The following is a 14984-nucleotide window of genomic DNA, read 5'->3' as shown; positions in this document are numbered from 1 at the left end:
TCTCTGCACGACATGGCAGCGAAGGACACGGACTGGTTGCGCCGAACCACCTCCATTCTCACTCCCGTATATGGCACACAGCGAAGACGCATATCTGTGGTGTAATTACGTATGTTAAAGCCCGGACGCTGCAGTCTGCCCCTATTCATCTATGCGAACCCGGCTTGGAGGGAGGTAATTTTGGCGCCGAGGTTGTGACGAAGACTATGGTTCTTTATTGAACTTTGTCTTATTTTTTACCGCCTCCTTGCTCCTCGATTCTTTTTCTCATCGCTCCCCCTTTTCCAAGACCGTCTTCGCTCTGTCGACGTCACTGCCAACCGCAAGCACAGGATTAATTCCAGCTCGCCTCTCACACCCCTTCGGAACCACCAACCCACACAGGACCAGAGGTGCAAATAAAGTCATCGCTGTTCCGCTGGCGCGCGCACGCGGCCTGCATGAAGAGCACTCCGGTGGCCGACTCCTCGGGCCTGGAATATGATCAGTATCCTTTGTTGTAAAAGAAAGAAAAGAAAAGAAAAAAGAGAGAAAAAGAGAATAATTAGACATCATCGACGATGAGGAGACATGCCCGGAGAGCGCACACCAGAGGGGAGGGTCACACTCACGAGTCATCGCACGCCCATCGCTCCGAGACCTGGAGTATGTTCAGCCGCGAGTCAAAGACGAAGCTGGCCGTCGTCGTCGTCGTCGTCGTCGTGCCGTTGTCGGCCGGGGAGCAGGGTCCGGCAAAGATGCCGTCGTGGGGCGCCGAGGGGGAGCAGCGGAACGCGAAGCCGGTCGCCCGGCTGCGCAGGGTGAAGGACGGGCCCGTGTCGGCGTGGATGGCGTTGGGGTCGGTCTGCGTCGCGCCGGGATCCATCTTGACCTGCCGCAGCCAGTCCTCCACCGTCCAGGCCCAGTAATTACTGCTCCGGCAGGTCCGCGCAGGCCGGCGGCGGCGCGCTCGCGGGGGGGGGGGGGGGGGGGGATAACGACTCGGTCTCGATGCTGAGGGCAGGCCGGCCGACCGCCCGAGGGCGTCGTGTTCGGAACGCAGTAGCTGCTGCCGCCCTCGTTCGTCATCGTGCAGTTGAGGTCCAGCTCGATCGACCCCGTAGCTAGCCCCGTGAGCCTGTGGCATCGGAGTGTTTACGATTAGACGGCCGTGTCAGTCCCAGGTATAGTTGTGATTGGGGGGTAAGAATCGGTAATTAGGAGCAGAGGATGATAAAACTGCCGGCCTCTGTATCTCTTGGATATAACTCGACGTGCCCTAGATTAAAGCCTGCCGTCCGGTGTGGAACGGCATTGGCTCTTGTTGCCGCGGCCGGGACATGTCGCCCACGTATTTAGCTTCCGGGGAGCATTCGGCTCCCGGGTTGAAAAGGGGGAGCTAACACTGGTTCCTGGGCCACATTAGTCCATTCTTCACAGTTGAACCTCTCTTGGCTTTTTGCCGTGGACTTTCCGCACTGCACCACAACTTGACCTTGGCTGACTTCCTCCCCCTTCCCGCTTCCACCTGCTAAGCCCCTAGTCTTCCTTTCTGTTTCTTGATCTTCCCTTTACTTCCTAAAGATAGGAAGATGAAGCACACCTCTCTGTTCCTCGGGCTCCTGGCCCAGGGAGCCGCGGCCCAGCAGATGATCCGCTTCGGCTGCTCGCAGCTCGTCGTCGCCCGCATGGACCCCCTGGTCAACCCGGGCCTCCCACAGTCCCCCCACGTGCACCAGGTAGCCGGCGGCAGCTCGTTCCCCATTAGCATGGACCCGGAGACCCACGACCTCGTCCGCGACTCGACATGCACCACCTGCACCTTCTCCGAGGACTTCTCTAACTACTGGACCGCCGTCCTCTACTTCTGCGCCCCCTGCACGGGCTCCGACTCCCAGACGCTGCCCGACCATTTCTGCGAGGGCGGCATCCGCACCACCGTCACCTTCCCGACCTGCTGGGATGGCAAGAACATCGACAGCCCGGACCAAAAGAGCCACGTCACCTACCCCGAGACGGGCTCCTTCGAGACCACCGGCCCCTGCCCGGACAGCCACCCCGTCCGCCTGCCCCAGCTCATGTACGAGGTCATGTGGGATTTGCGTAAAAAAAAGCCTCTCTTCTTTTTCTTCCTCCCACCGTTGTGTCTTCCCTTTGTGACCTCTGCTTGGAGCAGTTCAAAATCTGACGGACCACCGACGACTCAACAGACCACCGAGTTCAACGACAAGGACCTCTGGCCAGAGGATGGTTCCAAGCCATTTGTTTGGAGCACGAACGACCCGTAAGGATCCGCCTCCCGTCCCCGTCTGTTTATGACGTTCTCGGGGGAGGGGTTGTGATGTGATCATTGGGGCTAATCATTCTCATCAACCACAAGGGTCGGCTACTCCCAACATGGTGATTACATGTTTGGCTGGAAGGGCGATTCCCTGCAGCGAGCTCTCGATGCTCGTTGCGGGAATGCCGTCTGCAAGGAGCTCCGGACCCAGACGTCCGAGGAGGCCATGCGCTGCACGCTGCCGCAGTACGTCCCCGAGGACGTGGATGGGTGTAAGTCTCGCCGCTCTTTCGATGGATACTTCTCCTAAAAGGGTCTAATTATTAGTTAGATGCTGACTGGTTTGGCACCTGCAAATAGGGCTGGATCACATTCCTGGCGTGGGCAACATTGTGGACGGCGGAAAGAACTATTAATCAAGACATCTGTGGCCAATGATTAATTAGATGAATAATCCATATTCCATATGTTTACCAAATGACCGGGCTGAAAACGGCCCTTAAATGAAACATGTCCCGGCTCGGCTCATTCGCTAAATTCTTCTTGACTTTTTGTCACCATCTCTTAATGTGATCAAGTATTATTATTGTGCTGCTATAATATATGATCACGGATGTACCGGCCACCACGGCCCGTCCTCCCCACAACAACACAAATTCCGAGAGCCTCTCTCAGTTGACCTTGGCCTGGCTCAGGTTCTGGATGATCCTGGCTCCGTCAAACAAGCCGCCGCCCGGGGCCTGGGCGCGGCACAGGCTCTTTCCGCGCTCGATAACGTTGTTGTCGCACGTCAGGCTGCTCTGCCCAATGCAGCTGAGCCTACCGCCGCCTGTTCGTGGAACCCGTCAGTTAGCCCACTTGATTATCAGGACAGAATATAATAGCGACAGCAGAGGGAACACACAGTCGTTGCCGCCGGGCACGCAGCGACCGGCCTCGCCGTTGGCGGCGACGCAAGCGTCCTGCTTCAGATTCGTGTTGGCGATGCAGCAGGTGCCGAAGGGCATGGGGCGGCCTTGGTTCTGACGAGCCGCGATCGGGTTATCCTGAGGAAGGGCCGAGGCGACGGCGGCGATGCCGAGGAAGACGGTGGCGAGAGAGAACTTCATCTTGACCGAGATGTTGACTTGGGAGGCGGTGATGTTCAAGGGCGGGTGCGGTATGCGATTATGTATACACTAACAGAAGTGTTATGTACAGTCTTGATAAAGGGACCGGCCCAAGTAATTAGAAGAATTGAAGAATTTGGCGGAATCTGGTGGTCGGATGGGAGAGACGGGCTTGATGAGATGGGCACGACAGCACGCAAGTCATGAAGGGCGGACTTGTTGCTGGGTTATATACCTGCAGAGACGCTCAGCATCCCCTTCGTGCTTCACTCTCGTACTGTGTATTGCAAGTCGTAGCCGCCTGTTTGAGCATGTTCAAGCATTCTCGAACGACTGTTGTGGCCCCCGTCAATGCTCCGCTTAGCCCAAACCGGTCAATACGGGGATCCCCTTCGTGGGACCAGGAGTTTTTTCTCGAGTTTTGAGACGGGCGAAGAATATGTCCGAAGCGAGACCCTGGAGGTGGGTGTTGCTTGAAACTCAAGCTGGGAGGCATGAGGGGGCGAGAAGAGAAGAGAAGACGATCCCCTGTTTCGCATCACCGCCAGCTCGCGCCTCACCAAGCTCCGCCCTAAGAACGAGGTAACTTGCGAAAGTGGCTCCGTCCTTAAAACTCATCAACCTCCCAGATTCGCTCACCTCTTAACACACGAGACCTTCGGATCTATTGCCCAAGACAACACGGGGAGGTTGCTTTGAATACCGTTGTCCAGCGTCTCCTTATTTAATTTGCAAAGTGTCTCCGTACTCGTACTGAGTTAGCACCCTGCGCTCTCATTTCGTTAGAAAACATGCGGGCATTTCGAATTGTTGGTAGGGGGTGGCAGCACCAGACTGTTGTTTCATGTTACTTCGCTCCACATACCCCTAACCCTCGCATATGCCGGCCTGCGCGCTCCCTCCCTGTCCCGCAACCTCCAGTTCGCTAATTAGTTGACTGATTTGAAGTGCGCTCGGTTAACGCGATTAAATATGTGGCCTCATAAACCCCAATGTGTGGCCGGGTTTGGGCGCCCTTATAGCCTACTATCCTGGCTGTGGTTCCCTAACGGGAGCCGGTTCTCCGTTTTGTTTCCGATACAACGTAATCCGTACTCCCGCGCGTTACTAATCAGGGGTTGAAATATCACATGCTACTCAATTTCCTGCACGTAGGCGCCCGCCATTTCTTCAAGAATCCCCACCTTCCAAGACCTCGAAAGAGGCGAGCCGGTTTTCGTCGACGGCCAGAATGTAGCCTGCTGTCGGTTATATTAACCCCTGTTGGTTATATTAACCCCACTATTTCCCCCTCGGAGTTCATCCACCATGTTAGCAAACCCCCTCCGACTGCAGCTTTCGGCGAAGGACCCCCAGCTTAACCGTGGTCGGAGACACCACTGTGAGCACCGTGGAGCGAGATAAGAGCGAATACCCGGATGTGTTCTCTCCCTCTTATTCGGGCGCCGGTGCAGGATTTTCAGGAACGAAGAACCCTGAATATTAAGCTTGATGGGGCAATCAGGTGCCGACCAGGTACCGACAGGAGTCTCGGCAGCGAGTAATCCATCAAGATAACTCGAAAAACAAAAGTAAATCCGCTGCTGGCTTTCATGACGGAGCAGCGAATACGGTCAACACTCAAAGACTACCTAGTTTCCCACCCGAGGAAGGTTCCTACGAGGGTTTTTGACCCCGTCCGGTAAACAGGGATTTCCGTTGATATATATGTATATACATACATACACGCAGTCTCGGCCAGCTACTTTATATCCTAAGTCCATTCCCTACGCGCCAACACCTCGATGAAACTCTCTTACGCATGGCCGGCCTTGGGCCTCAGCTCGCTCGCCAGTCCGCGGATGGCCCGTTGCTCCTCGGGGCTCAAGACGATGCCAAAGTACTTCTCGAGCGCCGCGATCCGCTGCTGTTCGCTTTCGAGCTGCTCGATGATGCGCGACTCGGCGCCGACCCGCTGCTTGACGTAATCACGGTGCAGGATGAGCAGCCCGACAGGGCCCGCCGTCTCCGGATTCCCGTCGTCTTCCAGTTTCCCACCTTCCAGCCCGGCGGGCCCAAGCAGCGTCCACACGCACATGACGTTTTGCACAAAGAAGCTCTGCGGAGTCGTCATGGTCCGCAGGTTCATCACCTCGAAGTCACACGGCAGGAACTCGATCTCGACGAAGTTGTACTGATCCTTCCATGCCGCGTTCCCGTCCTCGCGCGTCGAGAACACCCATACCCGCTGGCTCGGGTCAGTGTGCTCCTCGAGGCGGCGGTACTGCAGCCGCCCCTGGGTCGGGGCCACGCCGATAAACTCGTGGTCGTGCCGCAGCGGGATCGGGTGCGGGGGCCCGTTGGAGCCGTACCCGACGTCGACGAGGTAGCGCTGCCCGTCGATAGTGACAATGTTGACCATGTGGTCCCTGTGCGATATTAAGTTCCTTGTCAACTCTGCGGTGGTGAAATGTAATTAATTATACCTTCAAGGTACCCAGGTGAAGGTGGGGGGGTATTGAACAGGTTCTGCTTATTAATAGGTTCGAGTGAGAAGAGCAACGAAAAAGGCAAACAAAAATGAAGACAAATAAAACATGCGAGATAAGGCTTGAGTGGACATACCATCCCTTGTACCCGTTGGGGACTCTGACTCTCCCGCCGGCGCTGTAGAGCGTGAAGCCAAGGGTGCGCAGAATGGCAGCGAAGAAGGTGTTAACCTCCATGCAGTACCCGCCCCTGCCCTTGCCGACGATCTTGCAGAAGAGATCCTCCGGGTCGAGGGAGAGCAGCCGGTGCCTCGAATAGTGCAGCGATAGGCTCTCGAAGGGGACGCGGGCCATGTGGCGATGTTGCAAGCGGGTGAGACACCCCAGGGGGTCTGCCGAGGCTTGTTGCCGGGCATCCCCGCGGTAGCCGATGTGGTCGAGGTACCGCCGGAGCTGTTCGTCGCTGTAGGTGTGCATGGTTCTTTGGTGTGGTTTCAAAAAAAATGGAGGGGAGGGGTTGAAACTTCCAAGCACCCACCGCTGGAGGAGAGGGATCACCGAGTAAGGTACCCGTCCGAACTTGTAGAAATTGGACAACGAATCGCTACATAAGGGAACCCCCGCACACTACAGACTCTTGGCAACTCCAAGGTTGTTTAATTACTCAAGGGTACGACTAGGTATGTATGTATGTACAATTAGCACCTGAACCTTAACTTCTCCAGTGCATCTCGCCGCAGCGTTGTAAGTTAGGGTTCTGCTATACAATGCAATACAATACCCTTCTCTAAAACTCAACTGCTACTCTTCTCATGAGTCGGCTTCTGTTGCCACTCATCTAACAATCAGAACTCCGGGCTTAATTAAAACAAAAGTCTATTATTCTATTGCAAGTGAAGAAAAGTTCGATTCTAACTACAACACAGTACTGGCATCACCTCAGGGTATCACAACTGAGCCTACCGAGCTGCAAAACAAGACCGAGACGTAACACTTCTCCAATGCGGGTACAGGCAGTTAGATAGGCGACACGCCTATGGTTTTTCACACAATGTCAGAAGCTGCGGAGCTTCTAAGAGTATTAGCCACACACATACCACAACTGTATAAGGCTGTTCAACGCATTGGCCAGTCCCTTTGTCTATAAATATCACTCGTTTTTGTCTCCTTTGTAGATAGTTTAATAAGGCACTTTTTCCTTCCGTATAGCCACCTACTACAGACTCTATTTTCAACGCTTCCCGGAGCTCACCACTGCGTTCGGCACAATGATGGAAGTATTGGCCTGGTAAAATCATAATAGTTCAATAGTTCGATATCTCGTAGTATCGTAGGTTCCTACAAGCGGGCCCTACATACAAGTATAAGAAGAAGGTGGCGCACGAGCTACCCAGAGAGGGCTCTAACTCGCAACCTCACAAACCACGAATCGCTTCGGCGTCGGCCGCTATGGCTTGGGCTTATAGACGACCCGATCCTTCAGCAGCCGCTCCACGGCGGCGTCGTGGCTGGGCAGCACCACCAGCTCGGTCTCGCGCGCGAACTCCTTGATGAGCATCAAGCTCTCGAGCGCCGTCTTGGGGTCGCCGTTGATGCCGTCGGGTTCTTCCCGGTCCAGAAAATCGGTTCCGTACGTGGCGTCACTGGCCAGAAGATAGGTCGTGCCACGCCCGCCCTCGCCCTCGCCGTCGCCCTGAACGATGACCGAGATGTGTCCGGGCACGTGGCCCGGCGTGTCCACGGCCAGCACCCTCCCGTCCGCCGTGATCTTGGCCGACTGCTTCCAAGGCCCGACCGGGCCCCCCCTGCGCTCGAGGAAGCGGGGCTTGAAGGCGGCGGGCCAGTGGCTCCGGTCGAACCCCTGGATCTTGGCCTGGAGGGAGTTGGTGCGCGTCACAAAGTCCCAGTGCTCCCGGCTCACGTAGACGGGCACGTGCGGCGCGGCGGCGACCAGCTCCTGGAGCCCGCCCGCGTGGTCGCCGTGGAGGTGGCTGATGACGACGGCCTGGAGCGCCGACGGCTCGATGCCGCGCGACCGCAGCTGGGCGACGACTCCGTCCTCGCGCGAGATGGTGGTGCGCGCGAGCAGGTTGATGGGCAGCCACCCGGGCACGAACCCCGGCTCGTTGCGGCGGGGCGACTCGCCCGTGTCGAAGAGGATCGGGCCGTCCGGGTGGGAGACGAGGAAGACCCCGATGGGCAGGGGGTCGGTCCACCCGCGATCGAAAAAGGACCGCAGCCGTCGCCCGAGGACCCACTGGTTCGATATCGGCTGACTTCTCATCCGCGGCCGGATCTGAACGGTGCCCGTCGTGAAGAAGGTCACCGTGATGGCCCCGGATCCCTGTTTCTGACCGCCGTCGCCTTCCCTTCCGGGGCGCTCGGGGGACGACGCCATGGGTGCAAAAAAGGGGGGGAAAGCCTCACACACGATATTTGATCCTACTGATTCTTTCGCCCTAACGACGAGACTAGGCTTGTGGAGGAAAAGGGACCAAGAACCGAAAACAATAACATGACAAGGTCCAGACTTATTAAGGGCGGTTGTGGGGTCGGAGACGGTCGACTTGAATCCTTCCGCCGGATCAGGAACAAAGCCGCGGCACCGCCGATAGTGCGCGTCTCTTGGTGCGACCCGTCCAATCGCTACCAGGCCAAAAGAGCGAGACATACGGAGAACTTGGTAAAACCGTAGATGGTGGTCGTCCTCGTGGTTCGCTTCGGCAGGACATATCCCCAGGTGTTGCCGAGGTGTGTGCCCTCCTTTTCATTCCGGCCGCTTTGACGGATACGTCACGGCCACGGACGACAGAGTGTCCCCAATAATTAACTTATGTTCCTCGGCGAAGCAATATAGCCGACAACAGTATCTGGCTCTAATGAAGCCTCCACCGAGGTAACGCAGCACAAAGCCTGCTTTCCTAACTAGGCCTTTATTACCGTCTTTTTTTTGTCTCGCTTCTGGGCGTTTGCCTGTAAGTAATTACTCTCTAATGTTGACCATCTTTCTGATGGGCGAAGGGTGTGTCATGGGAGCCACCGTGGCACAACACCAATGGGGTGACAAACAGGTCGTGTGCTTGCTTTTCAATTGGTAATTATCACAAACGCTGATCGCCGCACCCGTGAGGTAAATTAGTTGCAAAGCCGCATTTTTCCTAACGATTACGTTGCCGGGCATGGCCGGAGCGCTGTGCATCGTTAGAATTGTCCGATGAAGAAATGTCGAATTTCTCCCCCAAGATATCTGATGCGCTGCTGGTTGAGAGCCGCTATCCGTTCAGTTTGAACATCACACCTAATTATTATATCTCCTTGGAAACGACATTGAGGGGTGGTTCGATCAACCACTTGATCGATGTAGAAACAGAGAGGCGTCATTGAGAGAGTTGAAGGACGACATGATCAAATAAAGGCTTCTCTCCGCGGAAGTGGTGCGGGGGCTGCTCTCGACCAACAATTACTTTTGTTCAGGTGAATTAGGTTCCCACCAGAGCTACTCCGTACTGATGCTGGATGTCAGGGTTTGGCTCGAGCCTTGAACAATTGCGGGTCCGATTGAGGTGCACTCTCTCGGGCTAGGCCAGGCACTTGCTGTTCCATTCTATGCTGTGGGCATTGATACACAGCAAGAGCTCATCTTCCCCTAACCCTAGTTTCCATGACCAACTCTCATGAAGAAGGTCAGTGCATCGAATCAGACAACGATCCATCGACTGACCCTGTCGACCTCATTACGCGATCGCGACCGTATCTGCCAATTGATTTCACACACGCGCCTGGACACGAACGACATTCGGCTGTGTCTATTTATATCTCAACGCTAATGGCATAAACTTGATTTAAATCTGAACCAAAACGCGGAGACGCCATTTGTGCGAGGGAAAACTTTCGGGTCTGTGAAAGTGAATACCTCGGTCCCCTAATTAATTAATTACGCGAACAGGTCGCGCGAGAGGTGGCTCCTCAGATACCCGGGTGGTTTCCATTATTCAAGCAGCAACAAATCCATACTTTAGAGTGAGACTCCTAAAATCCGAGCTGATGCCGCCTCCAGTCCCGTCGGAATCGGAATCCGAGTTGTACTACGATTCGTCCGACGCCGAGTCGGTTCACACAATTGACAACGAACCCTCCGGGCACCCATCTACGGCCAGGCAAGAAGCCCAAGAACCGACCGACTCTTCATCAAGCGAAGCCGATTCTGATGCGGGAGGGGCCGCTGCTGCAAAACCACGGGGAGGAAGTTTTATCGACGTCGCACTACCCGCTCCCAAACCGAGGGCAAAACGGAAGGCCGACTTTGCCAGCGCCAACGATGGCTATGCCGTAAAGTTTCGCCGGAGAGAGCCGACCGATGGCGAGTCGGCCGAATCCGAAGATGGCATCGACTCCCCCGTTCCTGGAGGTTACGTCGAGCAGTCCTTTTCGGCCGGTGATGACCCAGTCCCCGGAGGAGCCGATCCTGCTCCCCTTTCATTGCACCCTTCATATCCCAAGAGTGAGACTTCACGTGTTCTTTATCATTATTGATTGCCATGTACCACCACCACTACCCTTCTCTAGTTGCTGACCATCTCTCTCCCAGCTGCCCTTACGCTCTTCAAAGAAACGTATCCACACCTCACGAGACAGCTCGTCAAAAAGCCCGGCAAGCTCTTCAAGTACCTTGCCCAGCTGCCAGTCAGGCGAATCCCCGTCGTCACCCAAAGCTTCAACGACTCAAAACCGCAGAACGTGGTCGCCTACTTGATGCAGGCCGCGGGAGACGTGGTGCCTATTGCCGAGTCTTGCGGGAAGTGCTACAGGCAAAGCGGCGTTTTCAAGGACGCTTGCGTAGTGATACGGAGCCCAGAGGTTGCCGAAGTGACGGGCGGAGCGTGCGCCGTCTGCTGGTACGGGCGCCAGGGCTCGTTGTGCACCTTTCGGCAAGACACGCCCACGGGGGAGGCCCCCCTTGCAGCCCTCCCGGGTGCCGCCCCCCAAAGACCGGCCCCAGTCCTGGAGAACCGGCTCGAGCCGTTAATGGCATCAGCGCCAGGACCGACGGCCTCGGCACCACTCCACCCGAGCTACGTCGCGGCGCTCGCTGCCGGGACAACATCTGCCGCCCCGACGCCAACCGTCGCGCCAAACCCATCCCCGGGCCCGCCCCACGATCCCTTCTCGCCCAGCAAGGAGGTACGCGTCTGGGAAGAGCGGTATAGCAGCATGTCAACCGAGAACCTACTGTGGGCTCATGAAGACTTGGTCCGGTGGAAGGAAGACCTGACAACCAGGCTGATCGCCATGAACCGGGTCGTGTTGCAGAGACTGATGGAGCGCGAAGGCTCCAGTCGAGGCTTGGGTGGAGCGAGAACTTGGAGCGAAGAGACGGAAGCTGATAACTGATGATCCTGCCACCCTGGGCGCGGCGTCAAACTGAAACAAGAGGGTGCCGGCTGGCAGCGGAGCTGATGAAAGATTATTCACCCGCCCGAGAGACCACACGCGAAACCCGGGGGGGGGGGGTTCGGGGAGGGCAAGATCACGTTACTACAACTCGTACTAACGGGACAAAGTTCGTGTGGAAAGAAAGGAACATAAGAACTGGTGGGCCTACCCTACCCCATCTAATATCACATCACACAACCCCGACGTACAATCCCAAAACATTGTGTCATCTCTCATCCAGCCCCCGATGCGCCGGCTCGTCAACCATCCACAGACAGACCCGACATGTCTGTTTCCAACCATCCACCTCCCTTCAACTTCCCTTCCCCATCCTTGATCGATATATTTCTCTTCTCATCTAATATAGTCACGACTTTCCCCCCTTTTCTTCAAGCGTCCAGGCCGAACAGCGCGATCGAGTGGACGAAGCCGTCGATGTTGTCCTCATAGTTGGCCACGTCCACCCCGTCCACCGTGATCATCTTGTTGGTGCCGACCGTGTTGAGGTTGTACACGCGCACGTTCCGGTTGGCGCCCTCGAGGCTGAAGATGCGCCTCTGGCAGCGGGCGCCCCGGCCGATCTGGCTGCAGTCGACGTCGTAGTTGTCGAAGAAGCTGTACAGGCCGGCGCCGTACACCAGCACCCCGTCGCTGTCGACGACGCGCAGGCCCCAGCCGGACTCGCCCTCGGCCAGGACCGGGTCGTGGTAGGCCTCGAGCGCCGGGAAGGGCAGGCGGCCGTCCGGGTTGGGCTGGTAGTAGGCCGTCTCGGTCTGGATCTGGCCCATGTAGACGTCGGCGGCCTCGACGAACTGGTACTCGTACAGCTGGTGGTGCTCGACGCTGGTGCCGACCAGCCACAGCGGGCCGCGGGTGCCCTCGACGAGCAGGCCGCGCCCGGCGTACACCGAGATCTGCCCGTTGTCGGCGCCCTCCTCGAGGTCGTGGTCCGCCACCCACAGCCAGCAGTTCTCCATGTACAGGCCCGCCGCCGACCGCGTGACGTGCATCGTCAGGAACGCCGCCACGCACCCGCTCGGCAGGTCGTCGGCCGTGACGGGCGTCTCGGGCGTCTTGGCGCACTGCGGCAGCTGCAGCTCCGACCCGGCGAACCCGCCCACGCGCGCGTGCACGTCCCAGAGCCCCGAGGGCTCGGAGGAGGAGGAGGAGGAGGAGGAAGAGGAGTCGAGGTTGTACTCGATCAGGATGGCGCCCGGCTGCGAGCCGCGCGTCGACACGATCGTGTTGGACCACTCGACACGGCCGGCCTCGCCGCCGGCGGCGCCCACCTGCACGACCGGCTTGGGGGCCGAGGCGGAGGCGAAGAAGTCGCCCGACGAGAGGATCACGGGGAAGGCCTCGCCGACGATGCGGGAGCCGGGCGGGATCCGCACCGTCCGGGTGACCACGTACATGCCGGCGTCGAGGAAGACGATCTTGCCGGCCGCCGCGGCCGAGGCGAACAGGTCGTTGAGCGCGTCCGTGTCGTCGGTGGCGCCGTCGCCCCGCGCGCCGGCGGCCCGGGCGCTGACGAACTCGGACGCCGGCACGTCCTCGTACTGCGGCTTGGACCGCTGGTAGAAGGAGGAGGAGGAGGAGGCGGCAGCATCCCCGCCCGCCGCGGCCGCCACGAGCGAGGCCGGGCGCGCGTTGGGCGCGACGGGGCCCTCGAAGGAGGTCGGGCCCGACGAGGAGGGCGTGTAGGCGTGGCCGCGGCCCCAGGCCTCGATGACGGCCTGGGCGGACGAGCCGGCCAGGACGGTGCCCGAGGGCCCGCGGATCGCGGTCGGCACGTTGTCGAGCCGCAGGTTCTCGAAGACGAAGTTGTTGGGCACGTCGGGGCTGCTGCTGCTGGTGGTGGTGGTGGTGGTGGTGGCGTCGGCGGCGCCGTACTTGATGCCGACCGGCGTGTTGCTGATCTCGCTGTCGAGGATGGTGACGGAGCCGACCTTGAGGTCGCCCTGGTCGACGGCCGTGAAGTCGAAGCCGACCTCGCAGTCGCGGATGCTCACGCCCTGGTACGTCCACCCCCACGACCACAGCTGCTGGACGGCCGTCTTGGCCCCGCGGACGGTGATGTTGCGCATGGTGAACTGCTGGTTGCCGATGGACATGGCCTGGGCGCCGCCGAAGAAGACGAGGTCGCCCATGAAGCCGCCCGAGCCCTCCTCGACGAACAGGCCCTGGTGCTGGGTCCCCTCGGCGGCGGAGGACCTGAAGACGATGTTGGACAGCGACGTCGCCTGCGAGCTGGGCCAGTGCATGCCCGCGATGAGCGTCTCGGCGGGCACGTCGGTCGTGTCGATGATCAGGTTGGCGACCTGGCGCCAGAAAACGTTGGTGGCGCCCCAGGCCAGGCTACCCGAGTCCCCGTACGGGTTGGTGTCGAGGAGGAAGCGTCCCTCAAAGTCGGACGTCGCCTTGAGCACGGGCATGCACCCGGGGTTGCCGATCAGCTGGGTGTAGTAGAAGTCGATGATGGGGGCCGACACCATGTACGTGCCGGGTGGGAAGTAGACGAGGCCGGGCGTCTTGGTGCTGCCGGTGCAGCCGGGACCGCACCGCTTGCCATCGCTGATGGCCCGGTTGATGGCCTCGGTGTCGTCCGAGATGCCGTCTCCCTTGGCCCCGTAGTCCTTGACGTTGCGGAAGACCTCGTAGCCGGAGCCGGCGAAGGGCGCCACGCCCTGGTGCTTGAGCTTTTCGAGCCAGAAGTCGGTGCAGGTGGGGACGCCAGCACTGCTTGTGCTGGACGACGAGCCGGACGACGCGCTGGACGGCGCGCTGCTGGTGGAGCTGGACGATGGAGAGATGATGGACGACGCTGACGATTCGGTGCGCGAGCCGCCTGTCGAGCTCGCAGGCAGTGATACGGACCCGGTCGAGTCGGAGCAGACAGCCGAGGAAGACGGACAGGTAGTGAGCGTCTTGGTGACCACGGTGGTGACAACCTTGGGGCTCCCGGTCAAAGTCGAGGCATCGGATCCTTGGTGATCCAGGTCCACACTAGCCCCGATGCCCGAGACCAGGGCCGAGACAGCAAGGAGCGACCGGAGCGAGAGACGACGCATCGTGACGCTGATGCTGCGGGCGTTTTGCAAGAGAGTGACTGCGATGCGGCGAATTACGATCGCATCGTGGACCGGTCGAGGCAGTCGAGGCTGGACGAGGGCCCCAGAGGGATCGGCGCCATCAGCTGGTATAAAAAGAAACGTCCACTCCATTCCTTTCGCGTCACAATCGCTGTCCCTGCCCGGTTCCTCCACACACAATGCCTGGATGCGACCTTGCCATTTCCGGTGCAGCAATCACACGGCCCCTGCAGGACAACGACCCGCGGTGTTGGTCTCGGCTCTGAGGAACGGGCTGTTCCCCAGGCACCGGACAGAGGTCAATTGGCTGACCAGGGAGGGAGGGACAAGGGAGAGTGGCAGTTTGCCAGAGCTGCAGGAGCTTCTCTCTCGGGTAGCCGCAATTATTCCTAGAAACGGAAATTTGAAATTGGGTTGGCCGAGCTTCCCCCCTGAATAAGCAACGACACGAGAATGGCCGGCTTGGGAAGAAGACTCCACCACGGCAGCACGGATGCGCTCGCCGCTCTGCCAAGGCATTTACTCAAGCAACGGCTAGCTATGTAATCCGTACTCCGTCTGTACATGTATGTATGTACAACACATAACCCAGTACGCTAGCTGTGTCCCTTAGTGTATGTAT

The 14984-nt window shown here is 58.5% G+C and overlaps 7 protein-coding genes across 7 annotated transcripts; 2 read left to right on the top strand and 5 right to left on the bottom strand.

Moving 5' to 3' along the window:
- Nucleotides 1-352: 352 nt before the first annotated feature.
- On the bottom strand, nt 353-1068 carry P884DRAFT_302945 (uncharacterized protein; the record flags this gene model as incomplete). Its single annotated transcript, XM_069444985.1, has 3 exons — nt 353-473; nt 612-948; nt 1014-1068. 3 exons carry the CDS (start codon nt 1066-1068, stop codon nt 353-355), a joined length of 513 nt encoding a protein of 170 aa, XP_069294196.1.
- Nucleotides 1069-1628: 560 nt separating this feature from the next.
- On the top strand, nt 1629-2676 carry P884DRAFT_210180 (uncharacterized protein; the record flags this gene model as incomplete). Its single annotated transcript, XM_069438982.1, has 5 exons — nt 1629-2082; nt 2153-2154; nt 2190-2263; nt 2360-2532; nt 2621-2676. 5 exons carry the CDS (start codon nt 1629-1631, stop codon nt 2674-2676), a joined length of 759 nt encoding a protein of 252 aa, XP_069294195.1.
- A 255-nt stretch (nt 2677-2931) lies between these two features.
- Nucleotides 2932-3369, bottom strand: P884DRAFT_210329 (uncharacterized protein; the record flags this gene model as incomplete). The annotated part of the gene is made up of 2 exons (XM_069438993.1): nt 2932-3089; nt 3165-3369. The coding sequence occupies 2 exons, from the start codon at nt 3367-3369 to the stop codon at nt 2932-2934; spliced, it is 363 nt and encodes a 120-aa protein (XP_069294194.1).
- Nucleotides 3370-5093: 1724 nt separating this feature from the next.
- Nucleotides 5094-6314, bottom strand: P884DRAFT_250772 (uncharacterized protein; the record flags this gene model as incomplete). The annotated part of the gene is made up of 2 exons (XM_069440658.1): nt 5094-5777; nt 5974-6314. The coding sequence occupies 2 exons, from the start codon at nt 6312-6314 to the stop codon at nt 5165-5167; spliced, it is 954 nt and encodes a 317-aa protein (XP_069294193.1). The 3' UTR covers nt 5094-5164.
- Nucleotides 6315-7284: 970 nt separating this feature from the next.
- On the bottom strand, nt 7285-8235 carry P884DRAFT_210291 (beta-lactamase-like protein; the record flags this gene model as incomplete). The annotated part of the gene is made up of 1 exon (XM_069438991.1): nt 7285-8235. One exon carries the CDS (start codon nt 8233-8235, stop codon nt 7285-7287), a length of 951 nt encoding a protein of 316 aa, XP_069294192.1.
- A 1646-nt stretch (nt 8236-9881) lies between these two features.
- Nucleotides 9882-11228, top strand: P884DRAFT_302940 (uncharacterized protein; the record flags this gene model as incomplete). Its single annotated transcript, XM_069444984.1, has 2 exons — nt 9882-10338; nt 10426-11228. The coding sequence occupies 2 exons, from the start codon at nt 9882-9884 to the stop codon at nt 11226-11228; spliced, it is 1260 nt and encodes a 419-aa protein (XP_069294191.1).
- A 431-nt stretch (nt 11229-11659) lies between these two features.
- On the bottom strand, nt 11660-14341 carry P884DRAFT_302939 (glycoside hydrolase family 55 protein; the record flags this gene model as incomplete). The annotated part of the gene is made up of 1 exon (XM_069444983.1): nt 11660-14341. One exon carries the CDS (start codon nt 14339-14341, stop codon nt 11660-11662), a length of 2682 nt encoding a protein of 893 aa, XP_069294190.1.
- Nucleotides 14342-14984: the final 643 nt, after the last annotated feature.

Source organism: Thermothelomyces heterothallicus (assembly GCF_042370625.1).
Source record: "Thermothelomyces heterothallicus CBS 202.75 unplaced genomic scaffold P884_scaffold_31, whole genome shotgun sequence".
Classification (NCBI taxonomy): Eukaryota; Fungi; Ascomycota; class Sordariomycetes; order Sordariales; family Chaetomiaceae; genus Thermothelomyces; species Thermothelomyces heterothallicus.
This window is presented reverse-complemented; position numbering and strand designations above follow the sequence as displayed.